This window comes from Zonotrichia albicollis, unplaced genomic scaffold, assembly GCF_047830755.1.
Source record: "Zonotrichia albicollis isolate bZonAlb1 unplaced genomic scaffold, bZonAlb1.hap1 Scaffold_254, whole genome shotgun sequence".
Taxonomy (NCBI): Eukaryota; Metazoa; Chordata; class Aves; order Passeriformes; family Passerellidae; genus Zonotrichia; species Zonotrichia albicollis.
Genome location: NW_027428428.1, coordinates 5,428,919 through 5,455,387, shown reverse-complemented (window position 1 = coordinate 5,455,387; position 26,469 = coordinate 5,428,919). Strand labels below are relative to the sequence as shown.

At 50.4% G+C, this 26,469-nt stretch overlaps 1 protein-coding gene across 1 annotated transcript; it reads left to right on the top strand.

Annotated features, from left to right (window-relative positions):
• The first annotated feature begins 19,303 nt into the window (after positions 1-19,303).
• Positions 19,304-20,236, top strand: LOC141727841 (olfactory receptor 14A16-like). The gene has a single exon (XM_074534126.1). It carries the CDS (start codon positions 19,304-19,306, stop codon positions 20,234-20,236), a length of 933 nt encoding a protein of 310 aa, XP_074390227.1.
• The last annotated feature ends 6,233 nt before the right edge of the window (positions 20,237-26,469 follow it).

Below are 26,469 nucleotides of genomic sequence, written 5' to 3'. Positions count from 1 at the left end.
TTGAATTTTGCACTGGTTTTAAGGTAAACCTGGAAGCCTCTAAACCAGAATTAAAATTTAAAAGAAAATGAAGATCAAGGCAATGATACAGAAAGAAACACTGCCTTAAACTGTCAGAGTCAGGATATAACCCGACACCCTGTTGGTCAGGGTGGTGGCAGCAGTCCCATAAAACGGTGACTGCAGTCCTGTTGGAGTGATTAACATGATTCTGTCGAGGCAGTGATCCTGTAGAAGGGTCTGGTCTTCCTCTGAAGGTCCAGTGGTGGTTATGGAGCTCTTGTCCTCTGGGAATCCAGTAGGCAAGATGCTCCTGGTCTTTCATACCTCAGCTTATATCCAGGTAGGAATGCTTGGATCCTCCCCCTGGGTGGAGCATTCCACAATGGGATGATGGAATTTTATCAGTCCTGCAGTGTCACTCAATGGCCCATTCACAGAAGATATCTTCCCTGGAGGGCGTTATCAGGGATGAGTCATGGAAGAGATAAAGAATACTGCCCCACCTGTTCATAACACTTGATAAAGTTGGGGATTGAAAACATGCATTTGGTTACATCTTGCATGGCAACCTGAAACAGTGCTCAGGGGGTGAACACCGCCCCCCTTACCCAAACTGGCTCAGGTGTAAAACCCCCACCCTGGAAAGGCCGCACACACAGGGGACAATGTCACACCTGGCCCCTTCCCGAGGAGGTCTCTGTCCCTGTCACTCCCTTGCTCTCCTCCTTTTCTCTTTCTTTCCATCTCTCTCTACACCTCACATTTACTGTTCAATAAATTCCATTTTGGATTTGGTCTCGTTAGCACTGTAACTGGGGCAGAGGCATCTCTTCAACAATTTTCTTAACCAGATTGTGACATTATTTTGGCACAATGAGTTTAGGCATTGTTCTCTGACCCCCAGTGCCTTTGACAACAGCATGGTTCCCTCCTCTGAGGAGGTTGTGGTTCTCTCTGGAGGAACTCTTGGAAAATTGGACACCGCTTTCTCTGAGCGACTTATGGGAGAACTGATGAGGAAAATGGCTGTTGTGTGCCCAGAATGTACACAAAATATTTTGCTGTCTTTGCTTGAAAAGTTTGTTAAAATCACTGGAGGAAAGGGAGCAAATGTTACCAGAGAGACTGACAAGGTTCATTCACCCCATGGTGAGGAACCCAAGGCTGCTAAAAGTCCTACAGGAAGCCCAGCTCAAGTATGTAGATTCATGAATAACTCCTGAATTCCCAGGCTTGGGTTCTTTGACAAATGTGAGAATCATTATTCTCTTCGTCCCTGTCACCTTTGTGACAGCTACTAAGGGCTTCGCCTTCCATTTAATAATCTGTATTGTGACAAATTTACACTTTTCTTTTATTAGAACATGCCAGCAGCTGAGCTGGAGCTGTGCAAGAACCGATGAAACTTGGAATTGCCACAGAATTGCTTCTATTGTTGGTGTATTAATATTTGGGATTTGTTTGCGTTTTCATCACGTGACTTGAGGGAAAAGCAAATATTGATCGAAGTATTTTATGCAGAGTTAAGTTTGATTCTTGCCAAGTTAATTTTATCCAGTTCCCAGAGGATGCTCAAGGGGTCTCTGTCCCTCTTGCCCTGGGGGCTGCTGGAGAGGGGCTTGGGAGGGTTGTCCCTCTCCCTGTCACCCCACGCCATTCCCCAGGGGGTGTCCCTATCCCTGTCACCCCCCGCCATTCCCCAGTGGGTGTCCCTGTCCCTGTCACCCCAGGCCATTCCCCAGGGGGTCTCCATCATTCTCATCCCAGGGAATGCCTGGGGCGTCTCCCTCCCTCTCACCCCTGTACCAGGGGGTGCTCAGGGCAGTCTCTGTCCCTCTCAACCTAGGGGATGCTCAGTGGTCACTGTCCCCTCGCCCTGGGGGATGCTCGGGGGGTCTCCATCCCTGTGGCCTCAGGCAATGCCTGTGCAGGGCTGGGGACCAGGGGCTCTGTGTCCCTCTCACTGCTGAGGGTGCTCGGGGCTGGGGGGACTCTCCGACCTTCTCACACCTGGGGAAGTCTTGGGGGTCTCTGTCCCTCTCAGCCCTGCTGTGACCCCACCCAAACATCATTGGGGTCAGAGGGACAGAGACACCTCCAAAGCCACAGAAGGGCTGAACCTGGGATTTGGTTTGGGGTTGAGGACTTTGGAAGGGGCTGGAATTGGGGCTGGGCTTGGACTTGGGGCAGAGATTTAAATTCGAGCTGGGATTGGGGTTAAGGCTAGACATGGGATTGGCTTTAGGGCTGGGGTTGGGATTTGGTCTGGGGCTAGACAAGTCTGGGACTGGGATGAGGTTAAATACAGAACTGGGAGTGTGTCTCAACATGGAGTGAGATTGAGACCAGGATCAGGGTCAGGTTTGGGACTGAGCTCACCCAGGGCAGGACAGGGGGGGTGTCACTGCAGGATGTCCCTGGCATCATCCCAGCCCTCCTCATGCACCTCCAAACATGGGGGGCAGCCAGGTGCTCCAAGATCCAGGTACTCCCTCACTGCCCCTCAATACCAGGTGAGCATTCCCTGAGGGCAGCCCTGACTGTGACCCTTGGGGCTCTGGGATCAGCCCTCACATCCCTGTGGGAACATCTAGAGGCAGGGCGAGAGATTTCTGCCCCCCCTCTTCCCTGTGGAAAGATGAAGCCCAGCTGCCCTTTTCTTCTGGTGCATCCTCCTCTACTTCGGCATGGGTATCCAGGGACAGGAGTGGAGGGAACTGCACTGAGTCGGGGCAGGCTCAGGTTGGATGTCAGGAAAAGGTTTTTGCCCAGAGGCTGCTGGGGCCCTGCCCAGGGTCCCCAGGGAAGGGTCTCAGCTCCAGGGCTCTCTGAGCTGCAGCAGCGTTTGGACAGTGCTGCCAGGCCCAGGCTGGCATTGTTGGGGGTCCTGTGCAGGGCCAGCAGTTGGACTGGAGGATCCTGATGGGTCCCTCCCAGCTCAGCCAATTCTGTGGTTCTGGGATCCCATGAGCCTGGGGATGGGGCTGCCAATGGTGGCCATGGCAACGGGCTCTGGCTGCAGGCCTGAGCTGGTGTCCATGGCAACCACCCCTGGCACAGGGTCTCCATGGAGCTGCCAAGGGACTGACCATAGCAACAGCACCTTGATAATGGTTGCCATGGAAACTGACCATAGCAACGGGGTCCTGGTGATGGTTGCCTGCTAAGGGTCAGATTTGTCAGAGGCCCTCAGAGAGGTTCCATGGGGACTTTCCAAGAGTCTCCAGGCTGTTCCAGAGCTGGAATGTCACAGGCACAGACAGGGGCTCCATGGAGACCTGCCAGGCATTTCTGGGGAGCGCAAAGGGCCGTGTGGTCAGAGGCAGTCACAGCCATTCCATGGTGACATCCCAGGGGACCTTGGGCTGCAAAGGCACCGATCTGTCACAGACACTCACGGGGGCTCCACGGTGACATCCCAGGAGTTCCCAGGCTCCCAGAGAGCTGGGATGTCCCAGACACTCACAGGGGTTCTTGTCAGGGGCACAGTGAAACCTTCAGGCAAAATTTATTAGGGAAACTCCTGTTGGGTAACAAGGCACAGAAAGGATCCCCAATAGCCCCCATAGGTCCCCGAATGTCACTGTTGAATCAGAGATGACACAGACTCAGATCAGAAGGCTAAGGGTTAAAAGCCACCTGTTTTTTCAGTCCTTTTATATCTTGGTTTGCTACAGGCGGATCTCACTGGTCCATTAATCAACACATTTCACATGATTGGCCAATTAAGACAACACCCTTCAGTAAACAATTTTATGGAAAAAAGCCAACTTATTCCAAACATTGTGAGCCAAGTGTTTTCTCAAAAATCCACTCAGATAACACCATTATTGATGCTTGTTTTATGTTGGGCCTTTCTTGGGGGTCCCTGTGTTGTGGTGTGTTGCAATATCCTGTTTTACCTTCTCCCTTCCCCCTCGCCCCTCGCTGAGTGTGCCCTGTCAATCAGGCTAACATACCAGCAAGGCGTCGTGTGATAGGTGACCCTAGTACCTGGAGACCCTGCCCCTTCACCTGGTTGGTGACTCACCTGTCCCCTCCCCTTCCCCTGTCCTGAGCTTAAAATGTGAATGAGACCATGTGGCGCCATTCTGTTATCAGCAGTAGCCCAGTGCAGACATATCTGTGCTCATGGAATAAACATCTGGCTACTTTCTAGCAGAATCCGCTCCCTTCTTTTCTTCACCATCGCCAGAAGCTCTCCCCTGAGGAGAACGGAGTCCTGTCTTGTGCCCCGCTGCACTCTGCCGCCAGCCAAGGTATCTTTGAGGTATAACACCGCAGAGCTGCCTGTGGCCCAGCAGCGAAGGTCAGAACTGGCCTAGGCACCATCTAACTGGTTATATTGGGATATATATTCCAATATATTGGCGTCCCTGTGGGTGGCTCGACCCTGAGCCGGAAAACGGACTCGCAGTTCCTCAGAGAAGCTTCTGCCAGCCGTGCATCCAGCTGAAAGGAGCCTGGCTTCAAGACTCCCAGCTAGAGACTTTGGGACTACTCCCAGAAAAAGTTTCGTGGACTGTTCGGCGCCTTTGGAAAGCCCTGCTTCATTGTGGTTAACAGATTTTCCAGAGGAAGAAAAGGGTAGCTTCTCTTACACCCAGAGAGAGGTCCTTTTCCGGTGGAGACCTGCCTGTACCCAGCCTACAGCTTCCATTTCACGTGAGTATCTCTGCTTTCGGTAGAGCAGAAGCTCAAAAACAGACTCTGCCGCGAGTTCTGTTCCTTTTTGCCTTTGCATTTTGGCTGCGCAGCCGCACAGACGAGAATTCATAGCGTTCTAGTTTAGCTTTCCTGCTGCGTGTTTCACTGTTTTTTAGAATTCGCGCCGGAGCGGGATCGCTCTCTGCCCTTCCCCCCCCGGCTCAGCAGCGTGTTCAGACACGTGTTAGGAGATTTTCTTTCTCTTTCTCTTTGCGGGAGAGGGGGGGGCTCTCTTTCCACGTGGCCGGGGGACCTGCGGGGTCGGGAGTGCTCTGCACACGCGGCGGCGGGGGGGGGGGGCGTCCCGGTTTCGGCTGCCACGTGGAGTAGTTGCTGTCTCTGCTCCGCGGGGGTGCTGCATTCCACCGCGGGGGAGGCTTTGTGTCTGCCTCTATTCGGCAGGGCTCCCTGCTGCTGCTGCCCGGGAATTTTAAAAGCAGTATATACAGCTGCATTGTGAAGCTTTTGTCTGCTCGTTATCGCTTTCTATCTGTGGTTTTTTTTAGAAATTGGTAGCTGATTTTAGCTTTGTTTTTGGTCAGGCGGGATTAAGTACTTTGCTTTTTAACATGGGTTCCAAACTTAGCATTGTACAAAGGGGAGTGTATTATCATATTGTTAGCATTTTAATCAAGAGTAATGTGAAATTCTCTAAAGGAAAATTGAAACAGTTTATAAGATGGCTTTTTCTGCAGTTCCCAAACATTTCCCCTGAAGAAATCCACAATATTCAATTCTGGGATAAAGTTGGGAATGAATTGATAACCTTAGGACAATCTGGCAAATTACCCTCAGCTAAATTTGTGTTCTGGAGTTTGCAAATTCGAACAGCATTGCTCAAACAAAAGGAAATGGAGAAAAAGCCAAATGTAAAGCCATGTGCCTCTGCTCTCCCTGTTCCTCCCTCTCCCTCTAAAACCCCTAAACCTCTTTCCCCAAAAAAATCCCGAGCACGTGTTAGTTTTTCGGAGAGCAGTAATGTCCAAAATGGCCCCCAGTCCCTAGGGGGTGCACAAGATGGTGGGTGCCACGTGGCATCTTCCCAAACCGGGTCTTCTTCTTCCCAAAATCCTCTTAAGCATTCCAAAATTCCATGCCCATCCCCCTCTCCTCCTGTTCCTCGTGACACCTTTCCCCCTCCCCCCGCCTTTCCTGCAATACCCTCAGCTCCGCCTCTCTACTCCTCCCAGGGGGCGGTTGCTGACGTGATGTCACCAGGTGACCCCGCCCTCTGTTCCCACGGTATCCCCGCCCCCTGCCAGCCCCTCGACCCCGCCCCTTGTTCCCACGGTTTCCCCGCCCCTTGCCGGCTCCCTTTCCCCGCCCCCTCCCCGGGTTCCCACGGTGGGGACACACCCACTGCCTGTCCCCAAACCTGTAGCTGTGATCCCAATGCTTCTGATTCAAGGGATACAGAGCAGGGGACAGCAGACCCAATGCATGGTGCCATGTTGTCACTGGCTCCTGTTACGTTTCAGCCTGCAGCTCAAGCAAGAGCAGCCCCAACTGCTAATTGGAGTTCTTTTGGACGACAATTGATTAAAGAGATCTGTAAATCTCATAAAGAATATGGTGCACACAGTTCATATTTCCGTGGCCTTTTAAATTCTGAATTAAGTAGGACTGTTGTGGTTCCACATGATTTAAAACAAATTTTTTCATGTCTCATGACATCCACAGAATTCAAATTATGGGAATCAGCATTGAAACAACTGCTAAAAGATGCTCTCCCAAGCTTACAGGCTGATCCAAACACAGCAAAAGACAACAATGGTAACCTTATCACTATTGACCACCTCTGTGGTGAGGGTCAATGGTCTTCTCCCTCAGTCCAAGCTGCTGCAATTCCTGCAGAAACACTCGAGAAAGTAAAGGAAGCAGCTGAAAAGGCATTCTTTTCCCTCCAACCTGAGGGGCCTTTTGAGCCCTATAGTAAAATCAAACAACTACCATCAGAGCCTTTTGTGAAATTTGTAGAAAGGCTAACTAGAGCCATTGAAATACAGGTTAAAAAGGAAAATGCAAGGGAAGCAATTTTAGAAGAAATAGCATTTACAAATGCAAATGAACAGTGTCGAGCAGCAATCCTGAGCCTTCCTATGGAACCTTCCCCTACATTAAAAGATATGCTTCTAGTCTGTAACAGGAAAGTGCCTCTGATGAGTGTTGCTGAAGACACCAGACCAAGGCTGCTGCCAAGACCACCTCAGCGTGTTGCTGTTGCCAGCCCTTCACCTTTTCCCTCAGCACAGCAGTACCCTGGGCAGCAGCGGAGACCAGCAATGGTTGAGCCCACTAAACCATGCCTGCTTTGTAATAAGCTAGGACACTGGAGTAACCAGTGCCCCCTGAAAAGGGAATTTGATGAATTTAAAAATAGCAGGGGAGGAGAACTGCAAGCCCTCCCTGGGGGTCAACAACAAAAAAACGAAGAATAAAGCGCCAGCCTGCCAGGCGTGCAGACATAAAAGGAGCAGGCCAAGAGAATAAGGGTAGCAAAATAAATCAAGCGCGCAATAATATTAATATTTGTGTAAGTGAAGCAAGTGCTTCAAAGACCAAGTCTGCTAGTCCACTGTTGAAAGTGAAACAAAATAACCTTTGTTGTGATTTAAGTGATTCTGTATTAACCGCATCTTCTGTCAATGAGCCTTACAGGTTGCAGCTGACAGAGTCACTCCACCTGAAGGACACTGACTGGCATTTTGTCTCTGTAAATCCTGAACAGAAAGGTACTTGGAACCAAATTCGTTGTAAGTACATCATCACTGGGGACAAAAACACACCACAAGAGATCGAAATTGCTCCGGGACTGACAACATCAGATCCTAAGCAATTTGTTCTCAGCCTGCACTGTTTCCACCCACCCCTGTTTCTTCCCAAGGGACAAATTGTTGCTCAAGCTATCCCTGTGCCATCTTTACCTGAAAATATTGATAAACAAGGGCCCACAGTCGCCCGGGTCCAAGTTATTGGGACAGATAAACCCAAATTGTGGTGCAATGTCAGTGGGGGTGGGGAGTCTAAACGCATTGAGATGCTTGTAGACACAGGTGCAGACTGCACAGTGATTCCAGTACGAGACTGGCCAGCACACTGGCCTTTACAAAATGTTGCTGGTCACCTTCGAGGTGTAAGAGGTCTGCAATTGGCAAGGCAATCCAAAAGCATTATTCAATTCAAGGGTCCACACGGACAATTGGCAAATATCCGTCCATTTGTGTTAGATTATTCAGAACCTTTGTTAGGGAGAGATTTAATGGCCCAGTGGGGTGTCACAATTAATATTCCAGACTCTCCACAGCATTTTTGTGCAGCAGTCATTAAACAACAGCGCCCCATCCAAAAACTTAAGTGGAAAACAGACGAACCAGTTGATGTGAAACAGTGGCCACTCAGTAAACAAAAAATAAAGGTGCTTGAGGAACTAGTAGAAGAGCAACTAAAAAAGGGCCACATTGTGGAGACCATGTCCCCATGGAACTCTCCAGTGTTTGTCATCCAAAAAGCTGACAAAAAGAGGTGGAGACTTCTCTGTGACCTCCGACAAATTAATAATGTAATTGAAGATATGGGTTCTCCCCAGCCTGGTATGCCATCCCCAACAATGCTTCCTCAAGATTGGAAATTAGCTGTTATTGATATTAAAGATTGTTTTTTCCAAATCCCATTGCACCCTGACGATGCACCGCGTTTGGCATTCTCTGTCCCTTCTATCAATTCAGAAGCTCCTATGAAAAGGTACCATTGGACCGTTCTTCCTCAGGGCCTAAAGGTATCTCCAGCTATCTGCCAGTGGTATGTCTCTTCCCTGCTTTCCCCAGTTCGTGCAGCCGCAGAGAAGGCCATCATCTACCATTATATGGATGATATCCTTGTGTGTGCCCCCAATGATGATTTACTCACACATGCGCTTGACCTAACGATCGATGCATTGATTGTTGCAGGGTTCGAGCTCCAGGAACAGAAAATTCAAAAGATGCCACCTTGGAAGTATTTGGGCTTAGAAATTGGAAATAGGACCATTGTTCCTCAAAAACTAGAAATCAATCCAAGGATCAAGACCCTTGCGGATGTCCACAAGTTGTGTGGGTCTTTGAATTGGGTAAGACCATGGCTTGGTCTGACTAATGAAGACCTTGCCCCTCTCTTCAATTTATTGAAAGGGGGAGAGGACCCAGGTGCTCCTAGGTCTATTACCCCAGAGGCACGGAAAGCTCTAGAAAAGGTTCAGATTGCAATGTCCACAAGACAGGCCCACCGATGCCGGCCTGATCTGCCATTCAAATTTATCATCCTAGGTAAGTTGCCACACCTCCATGGAATTATTTTCCAGTGGGAGGAAAAACAAACACCTAAGGCAAAGGACACACCAAAAAAGGACCGGGACCAGAGGGACTCTCTCTTGATCATAGAATGGGTTTTCCTCAGTCACAAAAGGTCCAAGAGGCTGACAAAGCCTCAGGAGCTGATAGCAGAACTGATCCGGAAAGCAAGGACCCGGATCAGGGAGTTAGCAGGATGTGATTTTAAGTGCATTCACATTCCAGTTGAGTTAAAATCAGGTCAAAATACTATGAAAATACTGGAACAATTGTTTCAAGAAAATGAAGTGTTGCAGTTTGCTCTGGATTCCTACTCAGGACAATTTTCGGTAGCACGGCCCGCTTGCAAATTGTTTGAACAAGATGTTCAATTTACTTTAAAATTAAGAACTGCTCTAAGTAGGAGACCTTTAAAAAGGGCTCTGACTGTCTTTACAGATGCGTCCGGGAGGTCCCACAAGTCCGTTATGACTTGGAAGGATCCTCAAACCCAGCAGTGGGAGACGGACATTGCTGAGGTGGAAGGTTCACCTCAGGTTGCTGAATTGGCTGCGGTTGTTAGGGCTTTTGAAAGGTTCTCAGAACCATTTAATCTGATTACAGACTCTGCATACGTGGCAGGAGTAGTATCCAGAGCAGATCAAGCAATACTGCAAGATGTATCTAACATTGCACTTTTTGAATTGCTCTCAAAACTGGTAAAGTTAGTCACTCACCGAGAGCAACCCTTTTATGTGATGCATGTCAGGTCACACACTGACTTGCCAGGGTTTATCGCTGAAGGCAACAGAAGGGCAGATGCTCTTGCTGCGCCTGCAGTGATGGCCACTCTCCCAAATGTTTTTGAACAGGCAAAAATCAGCCACCAGCTTTTCCACCAAAATGCACCTGGCCTGGTTCGCCAGTTTAACATCACTCGAGAACAGGCCAAAGCGATTGTGGCCACGTGCCCAAATTGCCAACAACATGCACTCCCTACAGTGAGTACGGGAGCAAACCCAAGGGGACTGAACAGTTGTGAACTGTGGCAAACAGATGTAACACACATACAGGTTTTTGGACGGCAGAAATATGTTCATGTTAGTGTAGATACCTTTTCTGGAGCGGTCTATGCTTCTGCCCACACAGGAGAATCATCTATTGATGCTATTAAGCACCTCTTACAGGCCTTTTCTTTCATGGGCATCCCCAAGGAGCTGAAAACTGATAATGGGCCTGCTTATAAATCCAAGGAATTCGGGAGCTTCCTGCAGCAATGGGGAGTAGAGCACAAAACTGGCATCCCCTACTCCCCTACAGGTCAAGCCATTGTAGAAAGAACTCACCGTGATATTAAAAGGGTCCTGGACCAGCAACAACAGGTTCTGAAGGTAGAACCTCCCCACATCCGGTTATCCAGGGCACTATTCACAATCAATTTTCTGAATTGTTCTTTTGACAGCCTGAACCCACCCATCCTACGCCACTTTGGGGGGAACAGTCACAGGTTGATGAAAGAAAAACCTCCAGTTTTAGTAAAGGACCCTGAGACTTGGAAAATGGTGGGACCTTACAAATTGGTTACTTGGGGACGTGGATACGCCTGTGTATCCACCCCCTCTGGTTTAAGGTGGGTTCCTTCCAAATGGGTAAAGCCCTATGTTCCCAAAGTCTCAGAGAAATCTGCAGAAGCACCCCAGGTTGCTCACGCTGCCTGGAGAAGAAAACGCCGCGCACGTTCTCTGGAGGAAATTCCATTTAAGCCTCCTATCTGGAATAGTTTGTAATATATGTTTGTCTCAAGTTTTTGTACCAGTTTAGATCCCACTGTTCGTGTGTAGCCTCGAGACATCATGAGACTGAGCCTGCTTCTCGTCCTACTCGTGATCATCCCACCTGCAATCTCCTACATAGTACCGCAGCCCAAACCACATATGGACTACCTCGATAAAGGTTCTCAGACATCAACAGAGAAACTGACAACGAGCTGAATGGACTTTTCAATGGCTGGGGACTCTCGGGCTGGTTGGGATCTATTCTGAAAACTGTAATTTTAGTGCTGTTTATTTTAGTTGTAGTTATTGTAGTTTTTAGCATTGTTTTCGGAGTAATCAGACGCATGGTTCTCAAGTTAATCTCAAGCTCATCTCCCCCTCCTGAGGTCTACCATTTGGAAGCCCTCAGTGCTCCAGTGGATGACCTAGAAGCCTCAGTAGAATCATTCTGCACCATAAACACAGTCCTCTTCTTTTTAAACAAAACTAGGGGGAGATGTTGTGGTGTGTTGCAATATCCTGTTTTACCTTCTCCCTTCCCCCTCGCCCCTCGCTGAGTGTGCCCTGTCAATCAGGCTAACATACCAGCAAGGCGTCGTGTGATAGGTGACCCTAGTACCTGGAGACCCTGCCCCTTCACCTGGTTGGTGACTCACCTGTCCCCTCCCCTTCCCCTGTCCTGAGCTTAAAATGTGAATGAGACCATGTGGCGCCATTCTGTTATCAGCAGTAGCCCAGTGCAGACATATCTGTGCTCATGGAATAAACATCTGGCTACTTTCTAGCAGAATCCGCTCCCTTCTTTTCTTCACCATCGCCAGAAGCTCTCCCCTGAGGAGAACGGAGTCCTGTCTTGTGCCCCGCTGCACTCTGCCGCCAGCCAAGGTATCTTTGAGGTATAACACCGCAGAGCTGCCTGTGGCCCAGCAGCGAAGGTCAGAACTGGCCTAGGCACCATCTAACTGGTTATATTGGGATATATATTCCAATATCCCTGGATGGGGGAATCCCTCCTGTAGCAGTTCTATGCCAGGTAAAAAGAGATGCATGGGACTTTTTCAGTCTTCAGCTTCTTGTTTATTTTTATCTTATCTAAAGTTTTGTATTGCTGTCCACACCAGGCTCAGTGAACTGGAAAAGCACTGCAAAATGGCCCCAAAACATACAGTTTCAAGCTCTTTTAACATTGTCTCATCCAATAAACACTTGAAAGGTGCATTATTTCTACTTATCTACCAATAACTCATCCCTTGACTGTCCACATAACCTCTTCACTGTGCTTTCCTTGACCAATCACCTTGTGCTACCAACAGTGCGGAAAATAGAGCAGATGAAGAAGACACGGACTACATCCCAATTCCTCCATCTTGCCTCCTATCTACACCATAATAATAACCCCAAAACCTAAATTTCTCACCCAAGGAACATAGTATAGTACTCTCTATTACCTATTTCACACTTTGGTAAATTCTAATCTATCTCAAATTCAAGTCCTCTCCATGGGTGAAGTGGAAAGGCAGTGTTTCTCTGGGGGTCAGGACCCGTCAGAGCAGACAGAGAAATATTCCCTGTGCCTTGGATTCCCACACATTTAACATAAAAACCCTTAACCCTTAATATTTCAAGTTGCCCAAAAATGTTCCAGGTAAGTAGGATTAGAAGGAGGAGGAGAAAGAGAGAACAACAGAAAGACAGAAGATCCATAGAACAACACGCACATAGGTACCAACTGCTGGGTTTCCAGCATCGCACAGAGAGGAACCACAGGAGAAGGCAGGATCCAGACCCTGGACTGCCCTCGTGCCCCAGCTTTTAACTTCCTGAGCCTTCATGAGCCCGCCCCTGGAGTGGGACTGACAGTTGCATGTCCAATCAGAGCCATGGTAGGCACCAGCGGCTGATGTGTGATTGATTGACAGCTCAGCCAAACAGAACTATGTTAGCACTGCCCGTACTGTGTGATTGACAGCTCTGCCAGGCCAGGGCTGGGGGCGGGGCTCTGCCCCACCACAAACCAAGGCCTGACCCGGCCCTGGCCCCACATGGGCATTCCGAGCATCCCAAGGTGTCTCGGGACATCGATCTCATCCAGCCTCTGACAGCAACCACAATGACAGTACAGAACCTCATGGAATCAAGGGTCAGTTGTGACCTCATGGTGCCTCATGGAATCAAGGAGACCATTGTGCAACTCAGGGGCAGTATGGATGCAAGGGTCAACAATCAAACACTGGGGTCCATTGAAACAAGGAGCCATTGTGACACAGCAGGGCCGCATGCAGCCAAGGGAATCCTGTGACTCTGTTGGGGCTCATGAAACCAAGAAGCCATTGTGACACTGCAAGACTTCGTGGAATCAAGGAGAATACTGTGACAGTGTGGGGATCCATGAAATCAAGGAACCATGGAACAGGTCTGCCTGCTTTGGCCTCCTGGGGGCTGTTTGACAGGTCCCACTGAATTTGACATGTCAAGGGCCACTTCTCATCTGACTGTGAAGCACTGGGGCTCTGTGCTTTCCTTCCCATGGAAAAGAGCTCTCTTTCTCGTCTAGGCTTCTATGCCTGAAATTAGGATTCCACCTCTAAAATTCCCTATATGCAAGGCTTTCTCCCAAACAAAATCTGCCAATACAGTCAAGTGTGACGAGACTCGGCCTCTGGTGACTGCCTCTCATCTGCCCCGGTGCTCGGTTGTTTCCTTCCTATGGAGACCATTGTGACAATGTGGGGGATTGTAGAGCCAAAGGGCATTGTTACACTCTAGGAACTTGTGGAACCAAGGGAATCATTGTGACACTGTGAGTACCATGGATCCAAGGGGCCATTATAACACTATGGAGCCTTGAGGAACTATGGGGGCCATTGTGACACTTTGAGGTCTTCTGAAATGCAGGGAACTTTGTGACACTGCAGAGAACCTCGGATCCAAGGGACCGTTGTGACACTGGAGCCTCATGGAACCAAGGACATCACTGTGGTTCTTTTGGGCCGCATGGTCCCAAGGGGCCAATGTGAAGCTATGGGGCTTTGTGGAACCAAGAGCCAATTGTTGCATTTCAGGGCCTCATGGAGCCAAAGGGTCATTGTGATCCTGCAGGGCACTGTGTATCCGTGGAGAAAATTGTGGCATTGCAAGCCCCATGGAATGATGGTGACCATTGTGACAGTGCAGGGCCTCACGGAACCTGAGGGTCATTGTGACCCTGCAGGGCCTCAAGGAGGGAAGGGGCCATTATGACACTATGGGAACTTGTGGAGCCACGGGGATCATTGTGGTACCACTGGAGCCCATGGAACCAAGGGGCCATGGTGACACAGAGGAGCTTCATGGAACCAATAGATGATCATGATAGCCTGGGCTTTTGGAACCATGGACAGCATTTAGATCCTTAAAGGCTTGTGTAACCAAGGGGCCTTTATGACACCAGAGGGCATCATGGAAGCAAGAGAACCATTGTGACACTGCAGGACCCTGTGGAACCAAGGCAACATGAAATAGGTGTGGCTGGCATGGACTCCCAGGTTTCACCTGATAGGTCTGGCCAACCTTGGAATGTGGAAGGCCACTCCCATCTGCCCCTGAAACACTGAGGCTCTGGGCTTTCCTTTGTATAGAAAAGAACTGTCCATCTTTTCCAGGTATCCATGGCCAAAACTTGGATTCCACCTCCAAATTTCTGTGTATCCAAGGATTACTGACAGACAAAAGTTGCCAGGACAGACAGGTCTGGCTGGTCTTTGATTCCTGAGTGCCAGTACTTACCTGTTTTGCAAATACTGGAAAGGGCTCTGTGCTTTTCTTTTTACGGAAGAAAAACATCCATCTTCTCCAGGCACAAATATCTGAAATTAAGATCCCACATTCATAATTTCAAATATCCAAGGGTTGGTCCAAGCAAACCCGCCAGGACAGACAGGTCAGGCTTGCCTTGGCCTCTGGTGGTTTCCACTCATCAGCTGCTGAAACCTGGGGGCTCCGTGGTTTCCTTCCTATAGAGACCAATATGACATTTGGGAGCCTTGTGAAATGAAGGGGCCATTGTGAAACTGTAGAGCACCATGGATCCAAGGGACATTGTGGCACTGTGGAGCCTCGTGGAACCAAGGACATCATTGTGGCTCTGTTGGGCTGCATGGTCCCAAGGGACCATTGTAAATCAGCAATGTGAGAGTTGTCCCAGCTGTAACTCAGAGTCAGCCAGATTTTACCCCAGAAGAACTGGGTGTGAGTTTCAAGTCCTAGGAGTCATTTTTTTAACTTAGGGTGAGCTTGAGAAGTCCCCCACAAGGCTTTAGTGTTGTTATACGAAGTTGCCAAGTTCTACTCCCCTATCGGTTTATTGATTACTTATTTCTTCTACATGTTATTGTACTAGTTTTCAAGCCCCAAGTAGCTATGTTGTTGCTTCCTCCTTGACTCAGGTTTTAGGATCCTGCCCCTTGTACTGTGTTGGACTTCTCCATGTTTATTGTTTTTCACCCTGTTATTAAAGTTCCTTTTAAACAACCCCATTGATCCTGCTCCTTTTCATTTTCACCACCCTCGCCCTGAAGTCAGGGAACCAGAGAGGTTTATTGCAGCCACCCTCATTGGGACATTTGGCGCCCGAACAGGCACCATGACATTCAGGGCTCCCTGTGTCAGTCAAGTGAGCTGGGGTTAGCTGATGGATAGGTCAAAGCTCTCTGGGATTTTGGATTGTGTCAGGTTTGGCAGATTCATCTTTGCCTCAAGGGACCTTGGCCAAGATCAGCAGGGACAATGACGGTTTCACCTGCATATGATTGCAGGTGGGATTGTGGAAATGCAAGACGTTCATTGCCCATTTAGTCACTGTGTTTTTACAGTATGCACCCATGTCCCATAATTAATTTGGAGTGTTCCTGTGGCTCTTCCCCACAAGGCAGAGAAAGAGAAAAATGGAAAGCCAGATGTTCAAAGTAGAAAGGAGCATGTATGGATGCTTTAATTCTCACTGATCATGACAAAATATTTTCAAAGAACAAATTAAAATCATTCATGAGGTGGATCATTAACAATTTTCCAGATGCCTCTGCTGATGAAATCCATACCACTAAATTTTGGGTACTCAGTGGGAGTTAAACTGTACAATTTTTGATCAAAAGGGACCCCATTGCACCCTGCGTGCTCCCCATCGTCTACACCACGCCTGACCAGCAAGCAATGTGTTAAAAACTCATTCCGTTGGTAACTCCTAACTCGGGAACTCCCCTCAAACCTGCCTTTCTCAAACCTTTAATGATGGTCCAAGATGGCAATGGCCATGCTGTCTTGGAGCATCATGCCCTGGAGACTCAAGACAGAACGAGCCAAAATATGGCTCAGGAGCCTGACCACCGTCCCTCCATCTTGGCTCCTTCACTTCCTGCTACCACAACTTTTGCCTCTGCCCTGAAAAAAGCTCCAGACTCCACCCCCACAACTGCGGGTCCTGCCCTCACTGTCAATCATTCCCTCTTCACCCTGGACCATGCCACCAATTAAGGAAGGAGACTGGCAAATAGCCCCAAAATTCCTCATAGGCCCCGCATGTTATGAAAACAGGGGGCAGAATCCCAGGTATCAGCCACTGGTTTGCAGGGAAATCAAGGATCTTTGTATCTAAAGACCATAGGAAGAACTTACCTTGCTTTAATGACATAATGAAGGCCATGTTTACAGCACATTTCTCAAACACCGATGATTTAAAATATATTATGTTGTTGTCATTTACAGAATACACCCTGTGGGAAGAGGGATGGAAGTGTTTATTCTGCTAATAGCAATGACTATGCTAATAATGTGGTAAGGGCAGAATTGACAATCAACCATCTAGCTGGAGAAGGACAACAGCCTACCAGATGATCAAGCAGCAGGTATCCCCAGAGAAGTATTGGATGATATCAAAGAGATGGCTTTGCAAGCTCTAATCCAGGTATCAGATGGTAGCATCCTCAATTTGAAATACTTTGGGTGGCTGCAGCTAAACCTTTAGGACAATCAGACCATCTTGGGTGCCTGTTAAGTAAGCAAACCAATGCTACCTCCCTCACACTGAGTGGCCTGCTCTCAGACATAGAGACCATCAGACATGCCACCTTACAGAACAGTGATAGAGTTTTTACTCTGGGCACATGGGCATGGCTGTGTAGACTCTGAGGGCATGTGTGGCATGAACCTCTCCATCCACAGCGAGAAAATCCACAAGAGCATTCAGGTACTGAAGGAAGAGTTCAAGAAGCTTCAAGTGGAAAACAACACCTGGTTTAATAAACTCTTCCAATCCAAGGGACTAAAGGGTTGGATGATGTCTAGCTAAAAAAGGACATTTAATTTTCTTTGCTGTTGTTGTATTGTTAATTGTCCAATGTTTGTTTGTATGCTTTTAGAAAGACTTACAAAATTCTTTAAGTTCCATCTTTGTTGTAAAACAGAAAAGGGGAAAGATATCCAACACAGGCTGCTCATGGACACCTTGGACAACAGAATTGGAGGCCAGGATGGCACACAAACCTCTCAGACACTCAATTTTGGAAAGAAAATTCCTTAAAAGTACCTAAAAGTATACTTAAATCCATAAAGTACCTTAAAAACCTTGAGTATCTCAAGGCATTAATGAGCCCCACTGAGAGTCAATACAAAGCTCTCCAGGGACTCATTAAAGCAGATAACTGGAGCCATGATTGTAAAACCTCTCACACAGTGTGTATCAAAAGGGAAACACCAAGTACCTTAAAATAACTGAAGTACCCTGTAGTAATAATGAGCCCCATTGAGTGTTCTTACTGAGAAAGCCTCTCTAGGGAATAATTATAGCAGAAAATTGGAGGCCATGATTGCACAAACCTCTCAGAGACTCCAAGGCAAAAGCCAAACCTAAATTTCTTTGAAAGACCTGCAGTCCCTGGGAGCATTCAGGAGCACCCAGGGCCATTGCTGAGCAAGGCTCCCCAGGGACTCCTTCCAGCAGATCCTTGAGCCCACTGGGATGAGGTCTAGGGGGGGGGGTGCTGAGGGGAGGACAAGGGGCTGACAGTGCCCAGCCTGGCTGGGGCTGTTCCAGGAGGCCCCAGGGCCTCAGGACAAGGTGTCTCCTCACAGCCCTTGGTGGCACAGACCCTGCTGTGCCCCAGGGCACCAAGACTTGGCTTCTCTTTGTCCCCACCTGTCATCACTGCCTCCAGTTCTCTGCTCTGCCTGGGGCCTGGGGACACTTTCTCAGTCACGTCCCTCAGTGGGACCCATTAAAAGTCCAAGAAACTTTGGAGTTGGATTCTGCCTTGGAGTTCTGGAGAGGTTTCTTCAGCTCCCTCTCAGGGACTGATGTCCAGGGCCTGAGCACAAAGCCCCAGAGGCTCATTAAAGTCCTTGTGCTGTGTCTGTGCTGCTGAGCTGGGCTGGGCTCCTGGCACAGAGGCAGCTCTTGGTAACCAAGAGGAGATTCAAAAGCACATTTCTCTTGATGAGCAGCTCTTCTGCCAGCCCAGCCGGGCTGGGGCACTGCCTGCAGCCACCCCGGGCACAGCACAGAGGCACAGAGAGCTTCAATCAGTCAGGGCTGGGAAGGGGCTGAGAAGTGCCTGGGGCAGAATCACTGCCAGCCCTTGGCACAGGAACCTCTGGCTGCAGGACAATGCAGCTGCAGCTCCTGGAGCCATCTCCTAAAGCTGGAACATCCCAATGCCTGCAGACCCTGTGAGTACATTCTCTGATTGTCTCTTATGCAGAGCAGCCAGGGGTGCCCAGGGCTGTCGTGCAGAGCAGGGTCCTGCAGCCTAGGGCGCTGTGCTGGGGCAGGGACTCTGCTGCCTGCCAGGGACAGCTCTCAGCCGGCCCTGGCAGCTGCTCCCAGCACTGGGGGACAAGGTCTGGGTGGGAGGAGACAGCTGGTAAGGCTTGGAAGTGTTCTCCTTGTGTGGGGAGGATGCTTTGTTCAGGACTGCTCCCAGCATGGCATTAAACTGCAGAACATTTCCAAGTAGTTTATACAGGGAGCACAGCAAGGCAGGGGCTGCATAAAAGGGAAAAATTTATTAACCTACTGCGTTGGGTTGCTGGGATGGAAAATTGCACGTAGATATTCATCTCTCGGTTCATGTTTAGAAAAAATAAAAAAAAATTAGCTCTGAATAAAGCAGGCAGTGACAGAAATCAGCACAGGACCCCTCATAGGCAGTGTCAATGTCAGTTTTCCAGCCTCCTCAGGGTTGCACTGATGTTGCCATCAGAGCCTGCAGAGCCAGATCTGCCCCTGGGCAGTGTCTGAGCTGGGAGGGGTCTGCAGGGCGGAGCTGAGCCCCCAGGGCTGGGCTGGGCTCTGGCAGCACTGGCAGGGCCCAGCCCTGGGCACAGGGGAGCAGCTGCTGGCAGGGACAGCTCCAGGCAGCAGAGCCCGGGGCAGGCAGAGGCAGGAAATTGACCCCAGGCTGTGCTGCGATATTTAAAGTCATCTCCAAACACAAGTATTCCATGAATACCTTTCTTACAGATCCACATGCCAAGACACAGAAAATGTCCAACAGCAGCTCCATCAGCCACTTCCTCCTCCTGGCATTGGCAGACACGCGGCAGGTGCAGCTCCTGCACTTCTGCCTCTTGCTGGGCATCTCCCTGGCCGCCCTCCTGGGCAACGGCCTCATCATCAGTGCCGTAGCCTGCAGCCACCACCTGCACACACCCTTGTTCTTCTTCCTGCTCAACCTGGCCCTCACTGACCTGGGCTCCATCTGCACCACTGTCCCCAAAGCCATGCACAATTCCCTCTGGGACACCAGGAACATCTCCTACACTGGGTGTGCTGCACAGCTCTTTTTCTTTATGTTCTTCATTGGAGCTGAGTTTTATCTGCTGACCGTGATGTGCTACGACCGCTATGTGTCCATCTGCAAACCCCTGCACTACGGGACCCTCCTGGGCAGCAGAGCTTGTGCCTACATGGCAGCAGCTGCCTGGGCCAGTGGCTTTCTCTATGCTCTCATGCACACAGCCAATACATTTTCCCTGCCCCTATGCCATGGCAATGCCCTGGGCCAGTTCTTCTGTGAAATCCCTCACATCCTCAAGCTCTCCTGCTCCAAATCCCAACTCAGGGAATTGGGACTTCTTGCTGTCAGTGCCTGTTTGGTATTTGGCTGTTTTGTGTTCATTGTTTTCTCCTATGTGCAAATCTTCAGGGCTGTGCTAAGGATCCCCTCTGAGCAGGGACAGTACAAAGCCTTTTCAACCTGCCTCCCTCACCTGGCTGTGCTATCCGTGTTTATCAGCACTGGCACGTTTGCCTACCTGAAGCCCCACTCCATGTCCTCCCCATCCCTGGATCTGGGCCTGTCAGTTCTGTACTCGGTGGTGCCTCCAGCCCTGAACCCCCTCATCTACAGCCTGAGGAACCAGGAGCTCAAGGCTGCAGTGTGGACACTGATGAGTGGACCATTTAGGAAACATTAAACTGGTTGCCAATATCTGCATATGTCTTGAAATAAAAGTAATGTTTGGTACTTGTTGTTGGATTGTTTTTTTTTTGTTGTTGTTGTTCTGTTTTCATTTTTTAATATTCTCCCTAAACCAAGGCCATTTTTTCTGCAATTTCTTCTTTTACTTCTCCAAAATTCACTGTGGCCTCAGACTGTGTCAATGAGGAGCTGGTCTCTTGGTGGCTTTAAAGGAGATAAAGGATGTCCTAGTAGAGTTGTCATGGGAGATCCCGTTATGTTGCCTTCTCTGGAGCTGCAGCAGCAATGTCTGTGTGCAGAGCTGGGGGCAGATCAGGGCTGGCCCAGCAGCTGTGCCCAGCAGCAGCAACACTTGGTGTTGCCAGTGCTGCTGCCATGGCCCTGCCCTGCTGCCCTGGTGGCCCTGGTGTTGCTGTAGGGCCTGAGTGCTCTCGGGGCCGGGCACAGCCCTGGGGGTGGCAGTGCCGGGGCTGCAGCAGGGACAGGCCATGGGCACTGCTGGGGCAGCGCTGACGCCTCAGGCCAGGGCCCTGGGGGCTCCAGGCTGCTTGCCCAGGCTCTCTCAAGAACACACCCAGGCCAATGCTCAGCACAGAAAAGCCCCGTGAGCAGCCCCAGGCTGGCCGTGGGCAGGCTGGGGGCAAACAGCATGGCTGGGGCTCTGCAAGGGCCCTGGGGCTGATCCATCCCCAGTGCTCTGGACAGCCCAGGGCAGCGTCCCAGAGCGTCCTGGTGGAGCTGCCAACAACATCCCCCCTCTGCAGCCCTGGCCTCTCCCCCAGCTCACACAGGTGCCCCATCCTTGCAGGCACAGACACGGCAGCACTGGCTCAGCAGCCCCTGTTTGCATTGCACACAGCAGGGGGAGCACCCCCATGCTGTTGGTGTGGGGACATGAACCTGAGGGAGCACAAATGCCATCAGCCCCTGGGGCCCGCAAGGGCTGGGGGACTCCAGGGAAACCACTCAGCTTTGTCCGGGCCTCTGCAGTCAGCCAGAAAGTTTGTTCCCATCAGCTGGGAGTTTCCTGTCCCACTGCAGATGCTGTTGCTCAGAGCCAGGGCTGCCTGAGAGCCACCCCCAAATTGCCCTGAGCATTTCCTTGGCTTCGGCTTTGCTTTCGTTACTCTTCCTGCTACAAAATTTTTTCTATTGCCCATTTCAGGGGGACTGGAATCGGACAGAACTTGACGAGCTGCCCAAGCAGTGCTGAGCACAGTGGAAGATTCACTGCCCTGCTCCTGCTGGCCACACTATTCCTGATTCATAGGAATGTCAGGGGTTGGATGAGAGAAAATGTTGAGCAGGGGTAGGGACCAAGTCTGATTGATTGTCAGCCATGAAGAGTCTTGATTTTCCTTTCTCTTCAGGCTGCATTAGAAGGTGCTGGGGGTCCATATCAACTGGACATTGCTGACATCAATCTATAAACAGGAAAAAAAAAAGAGGACAAAACAATTCTCTCTGCATTGTTCTCAGTAGTGTACATTCACTTTGAATACACTTCTGAAATTTTTTCAGTTAACCACAGTAGAATTGAACATTTCGATAACTCCTTGAGGCTTTTATTCTTTGGGTGTTTTAGAACAAATTTTTATGACCCTTTTTTACTGAATTCCATAACTGAGGATCTCAAGAATGAAGAGGCCGCTGGAGTATTAAAATTCATCATCAAACAACAAGTGGCTGAGGATCCATGCCCATCAGAGCAGCAATGAACAGAAATGGGCACAGCTTTGTGGCTGCCCCAGCTTTGGCATGGGCCCTAGGCCTGGAGTAGGAGCAGCTCTTGAGGGCCCCAAGGCCGGGGCTCTCGTCTTGCCCTGAGCAGATGGGATGGTAGCAGGGGCTGCAGAGCTCTCAGCACCTCAGGCAGAGGGGAGCAGGGCAGCCAGGGAGCCTCCTTTGGCCTTGGCCAAGCCCCTTCCCCCATGGCTTGGGCTGAGTCCTGGCTGTGCCCTTGCCAGGGGCTGAGGCCGTGGGGCAGGGCCCAGAGCAGCCTGGCCTGAGCAGAGCTGTGGGGCCAGAGCCGGCTGGGCTGGGCTGGGCTGGGGAGAGGCCCTTGGTGCTGCCCAGAGCTCAGGGCAGCTGGCAGAGCTTGCAGAGAGCTGGGCTGGGCTCAGAGAGCCTGGCCCAGAAACCATCAGTGTCCATCTCAGCCTGGCTGAGCGTGCAGGGGCAGGACTCAGGCCAGGCCTTGTGGGGCAGGGCCAGTGCCTGTGCAAGGCATTGCAAACAGGCAAGTGGCCCAGAGAGGAGGCTGCTCTGTGCCCTTGGTGGCATGGACAGAGCAGGGAGGGGGCCCAGGACATTTGTCAGTACCAGCCTCTGTGCCCATGCACTGGCAGCCCTGGCTGCTGAGCCCAGCTTTGGCCTGGGCTGAGTTTGGCTGTGGTCCAGCTCCATCCTCCTGCAGGGCTCAAGGCCTGTTCCCAGCCATGGCCAGCCCTGGCTGCCTCTCTGCTGGCCCAGAGGCTGACAGAGCCCAGGGCAGGGCTGTCTGTGCAGCCCCACAGGTGCCAGGGGCTCTGCTGGAGCTGGCAGAGGCTGCCCAGCAGGGAGGCCATGGGGCACAGAGCCCCAAGGCTGCTGTGGGCACCATGGCACAGGGGCCGTTCCCAGCCACAATGCTCCTGGCCTGGGCTGGGCCTGCACAGGGGCTGGGCCACCATGGCTGGGCCAGCACAGGGCCACAAAGGGGCCACGCAGCCGCTGCCAGGGCTGACAGCAAGGCCAGGCACACACAAGCAATTGCTGAGCATGGCCTGCACTGGCCAGGCCTGACTGTGCCAAAGGCAGAGCTCAGCTGCCCTTGGGGGCTGCAGGAACAGTCCAGAGCCCAAAGAGCCTCCATGGCTGTGCTGGAGAAGCAAGGCTGCAGGAGGGAAATGCAGGGCTGCTGCAGGATGGGGAGGGCATTGAATTCCAGCACACACCTCAGCTCTCTGATGATCCCGGCACCATGCTGGGCCCTGTTTCAGACTGGAGCAAGAGTGACATAAGACTACAACTAAGTTTTCTTTGTCTAAAATCCTTCTTGTATGGAAATCCCTTGTGGATGGTGGACATATCATATGTTTCTGAAACGTCACATGGAGAAGAGGGAAGGGTTTTGGTTTATAATAAATTTTATCATATTCACATTTTTATGTGTGCCATGAAGAGAAACTCTGAGTGCCACCAGTTCCTGACTCCCAAAGGACACAAACCTGATGAGTTGTGGTTCCCACTCCAGTGGTGGCATTGCACCTCCTTCCATAGCCAGAGCAGAGCTCCCTTGTCCCAGAAAGAGCCTGGTAAAGGAGGGATGAAGGAAACAGGACAGGCTGTGGGGATCAGAGGCAGGGCAGAGCCCAGCAGAGGAATGACTTTTGCATTTGATGGAGCTGTGCCTCCCCTTGGCTTTGTTGGCTGACAAAAAATGAACATCCCTCTGTGTCTCGGGCAGCTCCTTCTTCAAAAAAAACAGGTGGGAGTTGAAGCCAAGGAGCTGTAGGCTGCAGGTGCAGCCTGGGCTGAAGGGAGCTCAGATTTGCATAAGGCTGCTCTGAGTGCCAGGGCTTGGATGGGGAAAATGGTGGGGTGGGGGTAGGGACAGAGTCTGATTGATTGTCAGCCATGAAGGGTCTTGATTTTCATATCTATTCAAACTGCATGAGGTGATATTGGATTCGGTGTCAATTGGAGATTGCACATGTCAATGAATGAACAGGGGAAAAAAACCTAAACAGGACCTAAAAAAAGAAATTTCTCATTATCTTTGTAAATATAATATCTTCACTTTGAATGCACTTATGAAATATGTTCAATTAACCACAAAAGATTTGGAAATTACATCACATTATACCCAGAGACTTGGCTTGTTAAGGTGTTCTGAATGTTAATGAGCCCTGGGATGCTGAATTCCTGCACTGAAGAGCTGCAGGCTGAACAAGCCTCTGGAGCAGGAAAATTCAGCAGCAGCCTCCAAGTTGCTGAGGATGTCAGCAGCCCCCACCTAGGCCATCCCTGCCCAGAGACCTTGGGGGAATGGGCAGACAAGGAGAGCATCCCTGGGGCTGGGGCAGCACAACTCAGAGGCACCAGGGGCTCCAGCTGGGAAATGGAGTGTGGAATGTGGCTGGGAGCTCAAAAGAACAAAACAGCCTTTACTGGGGATTTTAGAAAAATCAGAGAAACTTTGGCAAAAGGTTTAATATGACATGCAATCAACAAAAAACAATTCTCAAAGCACTGACTTGGCCCATTCACCTTCGCAAAGTCTTAGCTTGATGAATTTTAAGTTACTCAAAATTTTCAAAAAGCGTGAATTGAAAAGAGAGAAAGACAGAAAAGATACAGAGAAGCACACACAGCTACCAACTCCTGGATTCCAGCAGCGTTCAGATGGAAATTCCAAGAGGAGGTAGGGTCAAGATGTGTGCTTGCCTTGTGGTCAGCCTTCAATTTCCTTTGGTCTTGCTGGGCCCTTCCCCCAGGTGGGACTTGGGCTCATTTGGACCCTCAGGAGCTGGGCTGGGGCTGCAGAGGTGGCTGTGGAGCATTGCCTGTGCTGTGCCAGGGACTGGCAGACACTGCTGGGCTGGGATAGAGGCTCTGGGGGGATTGGGGTTCGAGGGCAGGGCAAGGCTGGTGTTCCAGGGCAGGGCAAGGCTGGACCTGCCCCTTCCTCCCCCCTACACAAATTGTTTCCAGCCAACAATCTCCTCCAGTCTGTCACAACAGGGAAATGCTGGAGTTGAAATCCCAACTCTAGCCATGGGCACCTGGCTGAGAAGGAGAGTTCTTTTCCATGGGAAGGAAAGAGAGAGCCTCAGTGTTTGGAAAGCAGGTGAGAGCCTCACTAGACCAAGGCCAGCCAGACTTGACCGGAAAGGCAGATTTTGTCTGGGAGCAGTCTTTGGATATAGGGAATTTTGGAGCTGAAAACACAATCTTGGCCATGGACACCTGGAGAAGCAGGACAGTCCTTTCCCATAGGAAGGAAAGCGCAGAGATTTCCCCAATGTTTTGGGGACAGATGGGAAGTGATCCTTGTGAAACCACTGCAGCCAGATTTGTACTGGCAATATTCCTATGGGAACAATCCCTGGATATAAGGAAATTCGGAGGAGAAATCCCAAATCTGACCATGGGTTCCTGGAGGAGAAGCAGAGTTCTTTTCCATAGGAAGGAAAGCATGGAGTCCCTGTGCTTCAGCAGCAGATGAGAAGAGATCCTCAACATGCCAGGGTCAGCTGGACCAGTTAGGTGGCCCCTGGGAGGCCAAACCAACCAGACCTGTTCTTTGTTCCTTTGGTTTTATGGGGCCCCACACTGTCACAATGGTGCCTTGGATCTATGAGGCCCCACAGTGCCATAATGGTGACTTGTTTCTATGGGGTCCAGCAGTGTCACAAGGGCTCCTTGATTACAAGAAGACCTGCAGTGTCACAATAGACCCTTGGTTCAATGGAGTCCCACAGTGTCACAATGGTCCCAATGATTCCATCAGGCCTTGCAGTGTCACAATGGTCTCCGTGGTTCCCCAGGTCCCGCAATGTCATGTGACTCTTCTTTTCCATGAGCCTTGCAATGTCACAATGGACTTTGGACCTTGGGGATTTGCAGTGTCACAATGTCTCTTTGGTTCCACAGTGTCACAATGGACCATTGCTGACAGAAGGCCCCTCTGTGTCATCCTGGAGCTTTGGTTCCATGAAGGCCTGAAATGTCACAATGAACTCTTTGTTCAATGGTGTTCCACAATGTCACCATGGCCTCAAGGTTCCGTGAAGCCCTGCAGTGCCACAATGGTCTCCTTTAGTGGCCAAGTGTCACAATGGACCACTGATGACACGGGGCCCTGCAATGTCCCAATGGCCCCTTGGTTCCATGAAACCCCAAAGTGTCACAATGGTCTCCATGGTTCCATGAGGCCCCGTGGTGTAATAATGGACCCTTGGTTCGATGGGGCCTCTCAATGTCACAATGATCCTTACAATCCATGGAGCCACACAGTGTCAGTACAGTCCCCTTGGTTCCATGAGGCCTAGCAATCTCATAGTGGTCTCCATGATTCCATGAGGCCCCACAGTGTCACAATGGCCCCTTGGTCTCACAGGGTCCCACAGTGTCACAATGGTCCCTTGGTCTCACAGGGCCCCACAGTGTCACAATGATCCCTTGGTTCCATTGCCCTGTGCTGCTGCATTCCCCCCTCCCCTTCTCAGGCCGCCCTGCCAGCTG